Genomic DNA, 15,216 nt, shown 5'->3' with positions numbered 1-15,216 from the left:
GTTTTGGGGGGTGATAAGGGTGGTTGGGGTAGTGTCAGGGATGGAGGGGGCCCCACGAGGCTGAGGGTGAGGTGTTGGGGGTCTAGGAGGGGAGAAGCAGGGATTAAGGGGGACAAAGAGGGCTCTGGGGAGTTTGGGGAATTTGGGGGGCTCACAGGACTTGGAGGGAGTCTGCAGGGAATTGAGGGCTCCTAGGGCTGGGAGGTTGGGGATGTCAGTGCCTTGGGGGCATACAGAAGTTTATGGGAGCCTGCAGGAGTGGGCACGGGGTTGTCAGGGGGGTATGGGGGTCAAAGGGACCCCTCAGGGCTTGGAGGATGTGTCAGAGATTGTTGGGGGTGACCCTGCAGGGTCTCTGCCCCAGCCTGGGGCCCTGGGAGCTCCTGTCCAGCTGTGGGTGCTGGAGCTGGTGCTCAAAGGGCAAAGAGGGCTGGTCCCCAGCCCCAGTGGGGAGGCTGACCCTGGCCTTCCCCCTGTCCCCACAGGTGGCTGGCATGTCGCCTGGCTGTCACCTGGTGCCGGCAGAAGCTTCATGCGGAGCTGAAGATTGGCTCCTTCGGCTTCTTCTGGGCCCAGAACATCAGCCTCAAGTTTCAGCGGGAGCAGCAGACTGTGGTGGGTACCCGAGCAAGGGGTGGTCACGGGCAGACGGGCAGAGAGGGTGGTTACGGTCACTTATAGGCTGGCAGCAAATCTGTGTAGCCATGCTCCTGTTGGGCATCCCCATGGCTGGTGCCAGGCCCTTCCTCCAAGGGCCACACTTGGGGTTTTAGCTGCTCCTTGAATGATCCCAGGCATTGGGAGTAGAGCAGGAATGTCAGGATGAGCATCATAAGGCTCAGGTTGTTTCTTCTCTGACCTGCCCGTGTGTCCTTGCAGGAGATTGATAACATCTGGATCTCCAGTAAACTGAGCCGGGAGCTGCCGTATGTACCCCCACGCCAACTCCCTGCCTGCTTGCCTGGGGGGTCTGGCTCACCCCTAGCCCCACTGACTGTGGTCCTGCTGCCTTTACACCTTCCTGACATCCTTATTTCCCCATGGTCTGCTCTGAGAGAGTGAACCACTTTTTGAGGTGGCAGTGTCTTGTGGGTGCCCTTGTGCTGGTCCTGCATATTCCTGGGATGGGGGACATCACTGGTGGTGGGGCTGGGTGTGCCAAGTGTGAGCTCTTGTAAGAGCTGCCTGTGCTGTTCTCCCACAGGCGCTACTTCGAGCTGTGTTTTGGCGAGGTGCGAATCCGCACGGATCTCCAGAAGGGCCCTGGGTTCCAGCCGTCCGTCCCGGAGGCTCCTAGAGAAGCTGACGGAAATGAAAGCAGAGCAGACCTGACCCTTAAACCCTCCCTGCTAAGGCTACTTAGCCAGGTGAGGCACTGGCTTGATGAGACGCTGTTGTGGGCTGCGCTGCTGTCGGATATCCCTCACCGTAGCACCTTCCTCCCAGCTCTTTTCCATCCACATGGATTCCATCAACATCATGGTTCTGCACGTGGCCACCTCAGAGTCTCTCTGGCACATCCAGGCCAGCCAGACGCGTCTCCTCCTGAATGGCAACGGGAAGAGGTAATACTGTGCTTGCATGCACTCTGCTTCAGGGGCAGGGAGGCTCCTCTGACCCCAGCCTGCTGTCTTCTCTCTCTGTTCCACTCAGCAGCATCTCATGTCACCTGTGATGTGACACATTAACCTTCTCCAGGCTGGCCTGGTTCCTTTTTGCATCATGGGAAGCTTGAGTTGTGTGTTCTCCAAATAATGTGTTGCTGGTGTGCATGGACTTAGGGCATGATCTGCTTTGAGGAGCACTTGAAGCAGGGACTTGGGATCCCCGTGTCCCACAGAAAAGAGAGGACAGGGACTTGGTTTGGCAGCAGCAAGGCCCACATCCTCCCTCTCTTTTCTGCTTTCCCCAGCCTGACCTGCGAGGTGAGCCTGACAAAGGTGAACAGCAAAGTCCTCCGGAGCAGCCAGCTGGTGAGTGCTGGAGAATTCCACACTTGGAGCCTGGGCACCGGCTCTGTGGGATACCCTGAGGACCCACTCCAGCATGTCCCTGAGGCTGGGCAATGCTGTGAGGCTCTGAGCCCAATGCTGGGCACCTGCAGCATCTGCTGGCAGGACATTGGGTGTCACTCCTTGCTGTATCCCCACGCAGGATGACACGTGCCTGGCAGAGCTGGCCCTGGCACTGTCCCTCTCGCTGGAGATCAGCAGCAAGCGGCGGCTGGTGGGCGTCCGGCTGTGCATCCGGACACTGCAGGCAGAGCTGCACGAGGGGCTTTTCTGCAGCCCCCTCCTGCACCACGTCACTGCCGGGGCCCAGCACAGCAGCACAGGGGAACAGCCCAGCACAGGTCAGGACAGGGACAGGGACAAGCTCCAGGCCCGGCAGGGGCTGGCAGCCCCCATGCTTGCACTGGAGCCAGAGGGATTTGGCTGTGCCGTCACTCCCTCCTGCTGCAGAGTGTGGGGCTTTGGGCAAGAGCCTTCCCATGACTGTGTTCTTCTCCAGGCCCTGAGGAGCCCCCAAAGTCCCTGTCTGTGCTGAGCAGGGACACTCTGCAGCTTATCCCCAGGAGGGTGGAGATGAAGCTGGAGAACACTAGCATGGTGCTGTCCATGAACAGCCAGAAGAGGTAAGGAGGCAGGTAGAGGCAAGAGGCTGTCCTAAACCAAATTAGTGCTTGGGACATGGACCTGGAAACAGCTGTGCCATTCCCTGCTCATCCAGACTGCAGAGAGTGAGTCCTAGAGCCCACCCCAGTGGGAAGGACTGAGCTTGGCCAGGGACTGGGCTCTTGGGGAGGGAGGAAGGACATGAGCTGGTTCTCTAGCAGGACAGCCTGATGGGATGCTCTGCTGATGGGATGCGAGCACTGGGCTGGGCTTCAGCTGGGCACTGTCTGGTGTCTGTCCATGCCGGCATGCTGGTCAGCTGATGATGAGAAATGGGGAGATGAAGGACATGATGGTGTGGTTCCCTTCTGACAGTGTTTCCCCGCTTCTTACAGGCACCTCACCTGGAGCCTGAAGCTGCTGCAGTTTCTATATCAGCGTGAAGACGAGCAGATCCCACTGCGCAACTTCACGCCCAGCTCAGACCTGGACCAAATGAGTGTAGACCTCCAGCTGGAGGGCAAGTAGCCAGAAGGAAGGGCAGGAGAGGGCTACCACCACTCCTCTCTGCCACCCCTGACTTCTGCTCCTCTCTCTCCACAGATGGCCTTCTCCTGTCCCAGAGCCGCCAACGCATCGTGTGCCTCAACTCCCTGAAGACCAGCCTACAGGTAAGCGATTGCTGGGCACAGTCCTTTTTCCTGGGGGTGACTGGTTTGGCTCCTGGCATGAGTTTTTTGCCACCTGGCCCTCTCCCTGCTCTAGGTCACAGCCATTGACCTCTCGGCTGCTGTTCTGCTCAACACCTGCATCATCCACTACCGTCACCAAGAGTTTTCACACTGGCTGGGCCTGTTGGCACAAGAGTACAGGTGCCGGGCAGTGCCTGTCCCCAGCCAAGGGCACAAAGGAAGGTAAACTTGGCCTCAGCACAGCTGCTGGTATCACAGCTTGTTTGCTCTTGCCACACTCTGGCAGGGTGCCTGGGCACTCAGCACCTTCTCTGCCCTGCGCACAGCCTGTGGGATGGGGTGGCTGGTACAGAGAGTGGGAGGTGATCAGGTAGCTCCTGAAGAGAGGGTGTCCCTCTGGGCCTGTTCCCTGCCATGCTCTATGGCCTACAGCTCCCAGTAAAAGACAATCCCTGCTTGTCCCATGCAGGAGCTATCCCCAAATCATAGCGCCCATCATCCTGAGTGCCTCACTGTCCAACGTCAGTGTGTCCGTGCAGCTGGGGGACACACCACCCTTCGCCTTGGGCTTCAACTCCATCTCTGCAGGTACGGGCTGGCATCAGGGTGGCTGCTGGGCTCTTCTTGGGGGTTGATGGCTGTGCCTGAGAGGCACTAGGAGGGGAACAGGGATGGCCGTGCTGCCACTGTGCTTACCCATGTCTGCATGTGGCCAGGGGCTGTGGATCCCTGACTGGTTGTGCCTGTGTTTGGGCAAGCCCTGCCCACACTCACCCTCTCCTCTCTGCTCACAGACTACCAGCACCTGCGGCCGCAGAGCGTGCACCAGCGAGCGGTGCTGGCCGTGGACCACCTGTGCTGGCGTGTGGGCAACGACTCGCACATCCAGCGTGCCCCACATCCCCCCAACATGCACGTGTGGGGAGAAGCCCTCATCCTCGACTCCTTCAACCTCCAGGTAAGGGGCAAGCCAAGGGGGCAAGGGTGGCTTTCAGGAGAGAGATGCCATGTGGGTGGTACGGGGACATCCTGCAGCCTGAGAGTGATCATCCTGTTTGTCCTACAGGGCAGCTACAACCAGCCCCTGGGCATGTCCAGCGCCCAGTCGGATACGCTTTTCCTGGACTGCACCATCCGGGGGTTGCAAGTGGAGTCGTCAGACACCTGCACTGAGTGCCTGGCCAGGGTCCTGCCCCTGTTCTGCCCACAGCCCAGCGGAGCTGAGCTTGCCAAACAGCCCCCCTCTGCCTCCAGTGAGCCCTGGCGGCTGCTCTGGAAGGTGGATCTGAAGGTGGAGGATGTGAACCTTTTCACACTCTCGGCCCTGGTGGGTAAGTAGCATACAGGCTGATCCCAGGTGGCTGTCCTGCAATAACCCCACAGCTGGGAGTCTGGCATGCTGTGGTGTGCCTCCTCCATGCCTCCAGCACTGATGTGCTGTCTCTCTAGGTGCCTTGGAGCTGCGGCTGGACACGCTGACTGTCCTGGGAAGTGCTGAGAGCTGCACAGTCAGCGTGCAGGGCATGGTGCTGGCCCTGGTGAAGAGCATCACTGAGAAGATGCAGCCGTGCTGCAAAGCTCCTGCCATCCCCAACCCGGTGGCCAACCTCTCCATGCTCTCTGTCACCTACCACAGCAGCATCCGCTCCCTGGAGGTTGGTTTGGGTGTCAGGCCTCTGCTTTATCCTGTAGTAGTGGGACTGGGATGGATGGGGCAGGGGGAGGATTGGCTGGCACCGAAAGGTGCTGGGGAGGAGAACGGGGCTGTGCTGTGCTGGCCCTGGCAGTGACGTGGTGCCTGCTTGCTCTCTCTGGCACAGGTGCAGTGCGGTGAGGGGCTGGCAGTACTGTGGAGCCCTCCTGACCATATGCACCTCTACCATCACACCCTGGCCACCCTGCAGTGCCACGAAGCCTTGTGGAACGCCCTTGGCCACAGGACGCTTCCCTCCTTACCCCCAGAGAGCCCCACGTCCCACCCAACCACCCCTACTGAATCACCGGGGCCCCTCCAGCCAAAAGGGCCATCCTCCAAAAGACTTTTGTCCCTGTCCCTAGAGCTGAGCTCCGCCAAAGTCACAGCCTTTGTCTCTGAGGCCAACTACATCAGCCTGGCTGCCGAGCGGACCTCGGTGAGCTGGCATGGTGGTGCCCTGCACGGCTACTGCCCCGAGCTGGCCGCTGGCTTTGACGGGCACAGCATCTTCAGCTTCAAGGAGGTGGAGGTGAAACTGCTGCCAGAGCTGGAGGAGGTCATCCGGCACCGTGACGCCTTCCCCACGCTGCGCACCCTCCGCAACCGCGGCTGGGCCTTCTCCTTTGCCAGTGTGACCATCGAGTTCCCCTACCAGTACGACTTCTCCCGCACGCTGGACGCTGCCGTGGGCGTGCAGAAGTGGCTGAAGGGCCTTCACCGGCCTGGGCGCCCCACCAGCACGGCGCTGCCCCCAGACCTCCTGCTTAAAGTGACCCACTTCTCCTGGGTCTTCCTGGACGATGTCTTTGAGGTCAAGTTACGAGACAACTATGAGCTGATGAAGGACGAGAGCAAGGAGAGCGCCAAGCGCCTGCAGCTGCTGGACGCCAAGGTGGCTGCGCTGCGCAAGCAGCACGGGGAACTGCTGCCTGCCCGCAAGATCGAGGAGCTGTACGCCTCACTGGAGAAGAAGAACATCGAGATCTACATCCAGCGCTCGCGGCGCCTCTACGCCAACACACCCATGCGGAGGGCCCTTCTCACCTGGACCTTGGCCCACCTGGAGCTGGTGGCCATGGCTGATGAGTCCTTCCATGGCACAGAACGTGTATTGGAGCAGATGAGGGACCTGGATGATGTTAGCCCGTTCCCCTCCGAGGGTCTGGAGATGGTCACCCAGTGGTGCCGCATGATGAAGGGCAGAGTTGGCAGCTTCTTTGGTGAGTTGCTTTGCGTGAGGGTGCCCTTGGAGGACAGCACAATGGCTGTGACGGCTGGGCTTCCAGGACGGGGACCTGCTGACACCATGCAAGCAGGGAAAATGATTTTCAGAGGTTCAAGGGAGTGGGAAGGGAGCAGAGATGTGACAGGAGAGTGGTTCCTCGTGTGGCTGAGAGCGGGGGACTGGGGCAGTGTCCCTTTGCTGCCGCATGTCTCAGTGCTTCCTCCGCCCTGCAGTGCGGATCCGTGACTACCCTCGCTACCTCTTTGAGATCCGGAACTGGCAGCTCTCCGGCCGCCTGATCGGAGCCGAGCAGTGCGGCCAGGCCTGCTCCCGGCGCCGCCAGGTCCTGAAGCTGGGGCTGCCCTGGGGGGATGCCACGGTGGAGAGGAACATGCCACCCTTGAAGTTCTACCACGACTTTCACTGTAAGAGGAATGGGGGGCTCTGTGCCGGGGTAGGGATGGGGCAGCGTGGGATGTGCAAATGGCTGAGCCCATCTCTGCGTTCCCAGCTGTGATCTCCCAGTACACCATCGTGTGGGGGCCCTGCTGGGACCCAGCCTGGACCCTGATTGGCCAGTGTGTGGATCTTCTCACGAAGCCCTCAGAGGATCCCAGTGCCCCGTTGCCCTGGTGGGACAAGAGCCGCCTTCTCTTCCACGGAGACTGGCACATGGACATTGAACAGGCCAACCTGCACCAGCTGGCCACTGAGGTGGGTGCTGCTGGGCTGGGGAACAGAGCATGGCGCAGGGTCAGCTCACACCTCCCTCTCCTCATGCTTGTCCTTGCAGGACCCCTACAACACCACAGAGAACATGCACTGGGAGTGGAGCCAACTCTCCTTCCACTGGAAGCCCGGGCAGTTTGTCTTCAAGGGCAACCTGGATATCAACGTCCGGACAGCCTCCAAGTGAGTGTGGGCCCTGGAGCACAGAGGCCTCCACCAGTGCCGGGGAATGACTGGGGTCTCTTTCTGCATTCAGGTATGACGACTGCTGCTTCCTGCACCTGCCTGACCTGTGCATGACACTGGACCTGCAGTGGCTGTGCCACGGGAACCCCCATGACCACCACGGTGTGGTGCTGCGCTCCCCCGAATTCCTGCCCGAGGTGCCAGTAGGGCAGCAGTATGACTCCTACCGTGCCTTCCGCTCCGAGAACCTCAACCTCTCCATCCGAATGGACCTGACACGGCCCAGTAAAGGTGGGTGATAGTGTCCTGGGGATCCCTTTGGGACAAGGGGGACGGGGCAGAGCATGCTGGTTTGAGCAATCCTTTATGTGTCCTGGGTTGGGTGCTGCCATGTCCCTGCCCCAGGGTGCTGACAGTGGGTATATTCTCAGAGCACTCCCAGCCCCGGATCCTGCTCTACAGCAGCACCCTCCGCTGGATGCAGAATTTTTGGGCCACGTGGACCAGCGTGACACGGCCCATCTGCCGTGGGAAGCTCTTCAACAACATGAAGCCCAGCAAGAAGAAGCTGGGGCAGCATTACAAGCAGTTGTCCTATACAGCACTCTTCCCTCGGCTGCAGGCAAGTCCCAGGGGTGGGGGGCTGGTATTACCTCCCTGCTGTGCCTGCGCTGGGCTCTCAGCTGGCCTCTCTGCTCTCTCCCAGGTGCATTACTGGGCCTCCTTTGCCCAGCAGCGGGGGATCCAGGTGGAATGCTGCCAGGGACACATCTTCACTCGTGGCACCCAACGGCTCATACCGCAAGGTGAGTTGGGAATCCTGCCAGCAGCACTTCCTTGTATGGCAGGGCCCTGGCTGACCCCCTCCCTCTGTCCCCCAGCTGGCACAGTGATGCGACGCCTCATTTCCGAGTGGAGCATCACGCAGATGGTGAGCGACCTGAGCCAGGTCACCGTGCACCTCATGGCCTCCACTTGTGATGAGAATGCCGACCACCAGCTCGACACCCTGGTGAAGAAAACCCACCTGCTGAGCCTGTCCTCCCTCACCTACCAGCGGCACAGCAACCGCACGGCTGAGGAGGTAGCGCTGCAAACACAGGGCACGGCAGCCTGTGCTGGCCTGGTGGCATCCTCAGGACAGGGCGACCTTGGTTGTTGAGTGCAATGGGGGAGGGATTCGGCTTCAGAGGAGACAGGTCTTCAGGGCCTCTGATCTCCCAAGCACCTGGCCTTGTTCCACCCACAGCATCCCTGGCATGGGCCCGTGCTGGGGACTCTGGGGTGGTCCCCCAGGCTTTGGCCCCCACGTTCTGCCTGTAGGGCCTGGCAAGGCTCCCAGCCCCTGTGTGTGAGGCCCGTGGTCACAGGCTGGAGGTAGCTTTGCCATGCTGAGGCTCTCACCCTCCGTGCCCAGGAGCTACCCCTGCGTGATGGGGACGATGGTTTCCACACACACCAGCTGCACTTGGTGGACCTGCGGGCGTCCTGGACCACCACGAACCGGGACATCGCCTTCGGCCTCTACGATGGCTACAAGAAAGCGGCTGTGCTCAAGCGCAACCTGTCCACCGAGGCCCTGAAGGGGCTGAAGATCGACACGCAGCTGCAGGCCAAGAAACTGAAACGGGGCCCGCTCTCTGCTCACTCCATCCCTGCCAGAGTGACTGTTCCCATCACCAGCGGCCGACCCGAGAGAGCCTCCTCGGGGGGTGAGCACAGTGGGGAGGGGAGCAAGGGGCAGCCCACAGCTGAAAGCCATACTTCCCTTCACCCTGTACCCCCCCAGCCAGCCCCCTGCAGCCTTGCACTGACTCTTTTTCCCTCCCCAGGGGCTTACATGCTGCAGAAGCTCATTGAGGAGACAGACAAGTTCGTGGTATTCACGGAGGAGGAGTCGGGGGCCAGTGAGCAGCTCTGCGGCATCGCCGCCTGTCAGACCGATGACATCTACAACCGCAACTGCCTCATCGAGCTGGTGAACTGCCAGGTGCCTACCTGTCCCCACGACCTGGCTGTGAGAGGGCCCCAGAAAGGCTGGTCTGACCCCCGGGGTCCCTCCCCCCACAGATGGTTCTGCGTGGTGCGGAGACGGAGGGCTGTGTGATCGTGTCCGCTGCCAAGGCCCAGCTGCTGCAGTGCCAGCACCACCCTGCCTGGTATGGGGACACACTGAAGCAGAAGACGTCCTGGACCTGCCTGTTGGATGGCATGCAGTACTTTGCCACGACGGAGAGCAGCCCCTCTGAGGGGGAGCACGGGCAGCTCTGGCTGGAGGTGAGTGTCTGGGGGGCTGTGATAGGTGAGCTGTGTGGGGGACGGACAGTGCTGTCTGACCTGGCCAAGGCAGGGAGAATGGGGACAGCCAATGGTGCCTTCTTGCCTCCCCAGGTGAAAAATATTGAGGAACATCGGCAAAGGAGCCTGGACTCGGTGCAGGAGCTGATGGAGAGCGGGCAGGCAGTGGGGGGCATGGTCAGCACCACGACAGGTACTGTCTACAGGGCTGGCTGCTGTGCCTACCCCAGTCCTGTTTGTGTGTGACCCCAAGGCTGCTGGAGCTGAGAGCATCTGACCTGTCCGTGCATGGCTCCAGGAGCTGACTGATGCTCTGAGCCCTGCACCATGAAGTTCCCGATGTGCCAGGACATGGTGCTCTGATCATGGTGCCTCTGCCTGTCCCCAGACTGGAACCAGCCCTCAGAAGCCCAGCAGACCCAGCAGGTACAGAGGATCATCTCTCGCTGCAGCTGCCGCATGTACTACATCAGCTACAGCCATGACATTGACCCTGAGCTGGCCACGCAGATAAAGCCACCCGAGACTCCTGCCAACCAGGAGAAGGAGGATCTGCTGAAGAAGCAGGAGGGTCAGTATGTCCAGGCAGTGTGCCTTGGAGCAAAGCTCTGGGCTGACCCACAGGTACAGGTGCTTGGTACCTCCAGGGGTGGTCTGTGTTGGCCCTGCTGAGATCAGAGGGGTGCACACAGCCCCTGCAGTGCACCAGATGATGCTGAGCATGCTGTGCCTGCTGGAATCAGTGTAACCCCCATCTGTCTCTGGCTGGTCGCCATTTGCATCCTGTTTCTGGCCATGCTGAGGCCCCACTTGCCTTTTATGTTGCTGCAGGAGCTGTGGATACCTTCACACTGATCCACCACGACCTGGAGATCTCCACCAACCCGGCACAGTATGCCATGATCCTTGACATAGTCAACAACCTGCTGCTGCACGTGGAGCCCAAACGCAAGGTACCCACCTGTATGCTCCAAATATGCACACAGGTAACCAGAGAGCTAACCATGGGCTTTCAGGTATTGAAGGAAGTTTATTTTGGAAACACTTTACAACTGTGAAACTCACAGCTGGGTGGAAAGAAACAACACACACCAAGCAGGGCTCCTTGTCCATGCATACCAAAGGCATGCCCATACTGCCCTGTGGGCTGCTTTTCACAGTTTTTTCCCTTTTTCTTCTCTTTCCTTCCCCCCTCTGTGGGAAAGAATGTTTTTATGTACCTTGTAAACACCTTTTTTGATAAGGGTTTGCCTGTTCTATCTGTCCTGGCAAAAAGTCGTCCAGCCTGAGGGAAAGACAGAATATCAGCTGATCTCATACATTCTCCCAATCTTAGTTTTTTTCAGCCACAAAATGTGTCTTGAGCAAGGAGAAATTCTCAAAAAGAGAAATTCTCCTCACCTATTTCTTGCCCGGGGTCCCCTTGACGACGGACAGTAATGCACTCAGACTGCATTTTGCATGCAAGGATTTTATTATAGACAAACTCGTTCTTTTTACCTACTTCTTCTCTGTCCACGTGCTTGTATCTCATCTTTAATTGGTCTCTAGCTTCTGTTCACATGCCCCATCTCGTCTCTTGACAGGTCACTGGTATCTCTTCTCATGTCCAAACACATTCCTCTATCTGCAGCTGTTTTTCTTCTCTTTCTCACGTTTTCTTCCTTAATGATGTTTTACTTGTTCCTTTGCCAGGCCACAGCTGTAGCTCAAGGTCAAAGCTGGTTGCTACATCCCCTCCAACCCCCTACACCACAGGACTTCAGGTCACTGTGTCACTCACTGCACCCAGACACTCCTAACCTTCCCCTGTCCCCATGTCCAGGAGCACAGTGAGAAGAAACAGCGGGTGCGCTTCCAGCTGGAAATCTCCAGCAACCCCGAGGAGCAGCGCAGCAGTATCCTGCACCTGCAAGAGGCCGTGCGGCAGCACGTGGCCCAGATCCGGCAGCTGGAGAAGCAGATGTACTCCAACATGAAGGTGAGCCCACATACAGGCAGTGCCTGGCTCCCCAGGATCCCCACTCCAGGGCAGAGGGTGCTGAGGGTTGTCTGTCCTTCAGTCCTTGAAGGATGACAGCAAAAACGAGATCCTGCTCGACCTGAACCACAGGCTGCAGCAGCAGCTAAGCCAGGAGAAAGCTGACCTGCAGCTGGAGAGCGAGGAGCTGAACATACTCATCAGGTAGGACGGGGGGGATGGCTTGAAACTGAAAGCAGGTTTGGATTGGGTATTAGGAAGAAATTATTCCCTGTGAGGGTGGTGAGGCCCTGGCACAGATTGCCCAGAGAAGCTGTGGCTGCCCCAGCCCTGGAAGTGTCCAGGGCTTGGTTGGACAGGGCTTGGAGCAACCTGGTCTAGTGGAAGGTGTCCCTGCCTGTAACAGGGGGTTGGAAATAGATGAGATTTAGGGTCCCTTCCAGTCCAAACCGTTCTATGATTCTATGATCTCTGGCTTCCTTAGCATTGTGTCCCTCTTACTGAGGGCTTCCACATCCCAGTGCTCTCCTCTCTGCTGCAGGTGCTTCAAGGACTTCCAGCTGCAGCGAGCCAACAAGATGGAGCTGCGAAAGCAGCCAGAGGATGTGAGTGTGGCACGGCGCACAGAGTTCTACTTTGCCCAGGCCCGCTGGCGCCTGACCGAGGAGGACGGGCAGCTGGGCATAGCCGAGCTGGAGCTCCAGCGCTTCCTCTACAGCAAGGTGTGGAGCTAGCCAGTGATACCCACAGCCCCCGAGCTGGGGACAGGGACATGGAGGGCTGACAGGTTTGTCCGTGCAGGTCAACAAGTCTGATGACACGGCCGAGCATCTGCTGGAGCTGGGCTGGGTGACGATGAACAACCTCCTGCCCAACGCTGTGTACAAGGCAAGTGGCAGCCTGGGGGAGCAGCCCTGTGTCCTGGAGACACGTAGGTGGCCTGGCCAGAGTGGCCTGTCCTCGGCCTGGCCAGAGTGGCCTGTCCTCACCCCAGCCGCCCGTCCTCTCCCCTGCAGGTGGTGCTGCGTCCCCAGAGCTCCTGCCAGTCTGGCCGGCAGCTGGCACTGAGGATTTTCAGCAAGGTCCGGCCACCCGTGGGAGGCATCTCCATCAAGGAGCATTTTGAGGTGCCAGGACTGGACTGGGTCTCTGTGGGGCATGGGCAGCATGTGCCTGGCTCTGACATGTCTCTCTCCCCACAGGTGAACGTGGTACCCCTCACCATCCAGCTCACCCACCAGTTCTTTCACAGGATGATGGGTTTCTTCTTCCCTGGTCGTAATGTGGAGGAGGAGGAGGTGGGGGATGAGGAAGATAAGTCCAAGCTGGTGACGACAGGTGAGAGGCTCATGATCACCCTCCTCCCTGGATGTCCTTGGGCAGCTCTGTCTGCATGTCCAGGTTATGTTTGTGGGCAGCTGCTGGCAAGCCATGTGTTGAGGAACAGGGATTTTTGGTCTCCCCTGTGGACAGGGAGCCAGTGGGAGGGTCTGGGTCATGGCTAACCCCCAGCTGGACACCAGCCACCACCTCCCACCCTGTTTGCCCCAGGGATCCCCGTGGTGAAGCCGCGGCAGCTGATCGTGGCCGATGACTCACTGGGCCCAGGCAAGGGAGTTGCTCAGGGACTGAATCGGACATCAGGGGTCAGAAGATCATTCCGAAAAGCACCCGAGGTACCTGCTGCTGCCTTGAGGGGGGAATCTGGGAGAGCCCTGCTGTGGTGTCAGTCTGTTTTTCCTTGGCTTCAGGGCTGGCCAGCCATGTCCTCCCCCACTTGCCTGTCTGTTCTCTCCTGCTCCCTCCCACCATGAGGATTTGCATTCCTTACAACCAGGCACCTGCACGCTTGATATGATCCCTGCAGCATCTCATTTTTCTACCACCATGCCAGAGCAGCTCTCACCTCTCCCTGGTGAAGCAATGCCTTGGCCTAGTGCCCGGCTGTCCCTTCCCTGCTGGTTCCTGGCTGTGTCCCCTCTCCTTCTGTTGCCTTAAGAGACCGCAGAAAAACAGGACTCCGAGACAACTTAGTGGATAAGATAAGATAAAGAGGGTAGATCCTGTGCCTGCATATTATCTTGTTGTCCAGGCCAGAGTGCAGATGTTCTTAAACAGAATGAAGGCCTACCTTGAGGGAAGTCTAAACAAGCTAACGGAATTTTGAGGGGGCGATATGGGACAGGGTTTGGTATGTGAACCCTTAAGCTACTGCCGTTACTTTTACTGGAAAATACTGCTAAGGCATATAATACAGCTACTTCTAAAATCTAGAAAAAGCTAAAAATCCAAAAATCCATACGCATCACTTCCCTTCTGCTCATGGTTCCTGCTCTGTCTCCAGCATCCCGTGGATGACATCGACAAGATGAAGGAGCGTGCAGCCATGAACAATTCCTTCATCTACATCAAGATCCCGCAGGTGCCACTCTGTGTCAGCTACAAGGTGCGGGGCTGGAGGGGTGGGCTATGCTGGGGGTGATCTGGGGCATTGTCCCACACTACCTGACACCCCCATCACTCAGGGTGAGAAGAACAGCGTGGACTGGGGTGACCTGAACCTGGTGCTGCCGTGCCTGGAGTACCACAACAACACGTGGACGTGGCTGGACTTTGCCATGGCGGTGAAGAGGGACAGCCGCAAAGCCTTGGTAGCACAGGTATGTGGGACCCCATCCCACTTCCCACCCTGGAGGCTGCCAGAGCTGCTCTGCCCAGATTGGAGATGGTAACCCCAGGCAGGTGGCATGTCCTGCAGAGTGGGAAGCAGCCACACTGGCGCAGCAACTCAGGCTCTCCCCCATGCCGAGGGGCCTGGGTGTGGCCATGGAGTGCTGAGCCCCCTAAATCCCGGGGCAGGTGATCAAAGAGAAGCTACGCCTGAAGCCAGCTGCGGGCGCAGAGGCCCGGGGGAAGCTGGAGAGCAAATCAGACGGGACCATCCAGCAGCAGGAGGAGGACGAGAAGGCGCGTCTGCTCATCGGGCTGAGCGTGGGCGAGAAGAACCCCAGCAAGAAGTCGATCTTTGGCAGGCGCAAATGACAGCAGCACCCGGCAGGCCGGGAAGGGACTGGGGTGCCCCGTGCTCCCCCCTTGGGGGGGCACCCCTAAGGCGGAGGGGGGGCTGTGCTGCTCAGCACAGTGATGCCCGAGGCAGGGATTAGCCATGTGCAGGCCCTCGGCAGCCCCATTGCTGCGGGGCAGGGGTGCAGCAGCACGGGGATGTGGGAGCACAAGGTGCTCCGGAGCTGCTTTGTGGGGTGCAGGCCCTCGTGCCAAGGGCTCCCACGAGCTTCACCCCCTCCTTGCTGTGCGGGTGCTGGGCCCAGCCCCTGGGCCTGGTGAAGCAGCAGGATCGCTCCAGGCTGGGAGAAAGGGGAACAGGAGAGAGTTTAAATAAAAGAGTTTTTAATTTGGAAGAGTCTTGAGCCAGTGGCTTCTCACCTCCCTGCAGTGTCAGGCTAAGTGCTGTCCCCTCCCTCAGCCTGACAGCACCCTGTCTGTGGGAGCTTCATCTCTTGCCCTTCCCCAGGAGTTGCTCGGGGAACCCACTTCGGGGGCTCAGCCTGTACACTTAGCCCTCTCAGGTCTTCTCCATGAGCCCATCGGTGCCTGGGGCCATGCCAGGGCTCAGTGTGGGCTGTGTGCACACCCTGGTGGCCGCAGCAAGTGGGGTGCAAAGGAAAGGTTGAAGGGGGAGCCCCAAAGTGTGCAAGGAGGGGTCCTGGAGTGAGGCAGGATCAGTCATGAGGGGCGCTGGTAACCCTGATGTGTGTAGGGGGGATCCCGGATCA

The 15,216-nt window shown here is 59.2% G+C and overlaps 2 protein-coding genes across 4 annotated transcripts in view; both read left to right on the top strand.

Moving 5' to 3' along the window:
- The first annotated feature begins 461 nt into the window (after nucleotides 1-461).
- Nucleotides 462-14,843, top strand: KIAA0100 (KIAA0100 ortholog). 3 transcript variants are annotated; one of them, XM_018076683.3, is made up of 38 exons: nucleotides 462-615; nucleotides 880-926; nucleotides 1,205-1,367; nucleotides 1,447-1,565; nucleotides 1,913-1,973; nucleotides 2,155-2,353; nucleotides 2,512-2,635; nucleotides 3,011-3,135; nucleotides 3,219-3,286; nucleotides 3,381-3,529; nucleotides 3,777-3,895; nucleotides 4,102-4,265; nucleotides 4,374-4,638; nucleotides 4,757-4,962; nucleotides 5,128-6,223; nucleotides 6,462-6,653; nucleotides 6,740-6,942; nucleotides 7,022-7,140; nucleotides 7,214-7,434; nucleotides 7,575-7,765; nucleotides 7,850-7,949; nucleotides 8,025-8,227; nucleotides 8,561-8,855; nucleotides 8,976-9,133; nucleotides 9,214-9,420; nucleotides 9,535-9,634; nucleotides 9,830-10,012; nucleotides 10,273-10,394; nucleotides 11,267-11,422; nucleotides 11,505-11,626; nucleotides 11,964-12,144; nucleotides 12,224-12,310; nucleotides 12,439-12,549; nucleotides 12,625-12,760; nucleotides 12,974-13,098; nucleotides 13,767-13,868; nucleotides 13,948-14,082; nucleotides 14,282-14,843. In XM_018076683.3, exons 4-38 carry the CDS (start codon nucleotides 1,462-1,464, stop codon nucleotides 14,462-14,464), a joined length of 6,312 nt encoding a protein of 2,103 aa, XP_017932172.2. In that variant the 5' UTR covers nucleotides 462-615; nucleotides 880-926; nucleotides 1,205-1,367; nucleotides 1,447-1,461; the 3' UTR covers nucleotides 14,465-14,843. The 3 variants fall into 3 exon arrangements, with proteins under 3 accessions (XP_017932172.2, XP_025751335.1, XP_025751334.1); XM_025895550.2 differs by lacking the exon at nucleotides 880-926 and having other exon boundaries at nucleotides 590-615; nucleotides 9,830-9,867; nucleotides 9,952-10,012; XM_025895549.2 differs by lacking the exon at nucleotides 880-926 and having other exon boundaries at nucleotides 590-615.
- A 325-nt stretch (nucleotides 14,844-15,168) lies between these two features.
- The window catches only part of RSKR (ribosomal protein S6 kinase related), a 3,815-nt gene continuing 3,767 nt past the window's right edge, over nucleotides 15,169-15,216 (top strand). The window contains exon 1 of the mRNA XM_029961280.1: nucleotides 15,169-15,181. Within this exon, the coding sequence (XP_029817140.1) occupies nucleotides 15,169-15,181 (13 nt within the window). The remainder of the gene's footprint in view (nucleotides 15,182-15,216) is intronic.

This window comes from Manacus vitellinus, unplaced genomic scaffold (genome assembly GCF_001715985.3).
Source record: "Manacus vitellinus isolate BGI_N305 unplaced genomic scaffold, ASM171598v3 scaffold_32_pilon, whole genome shotgun sequence".
NCBI lineage: Eukaryota > Metazoa > Chordata > Aves > Passeriformes > Pipridae > Manacus > Manacus vitellinus.
This window is presented reverse-complemented; position numbering and strand designations above follow the sequence as displayed.

What these genes read in the sequence shown, in the direction of transcription:
- KIAA0100 (XM_018076683.3), top strand. Translation starts at nt 1,462, where the DNA reads ATGGATTCCATCAACATCATGGTTCTGCACGTGGCCACCTCAGAGTCT. An exon ending in AGGGGAACAGCCCAGCACAG is followed by an intron (nt 2,354 to 2,511) that starts GTCAGGACAGGG and finishes GTTCTTCTCCAG; the next exon opens with GCCCTGAGGAGCCCCCAAAG. An exon ending in CATTCCGAAAAGCACCCGAG is followed by an intron (nt 13,099 to 13,766) that starts GTACCTGCTGCT and finishes CTCTGTCTCCAG; the next exon opens with CATCCCGTGGATGACATCGA.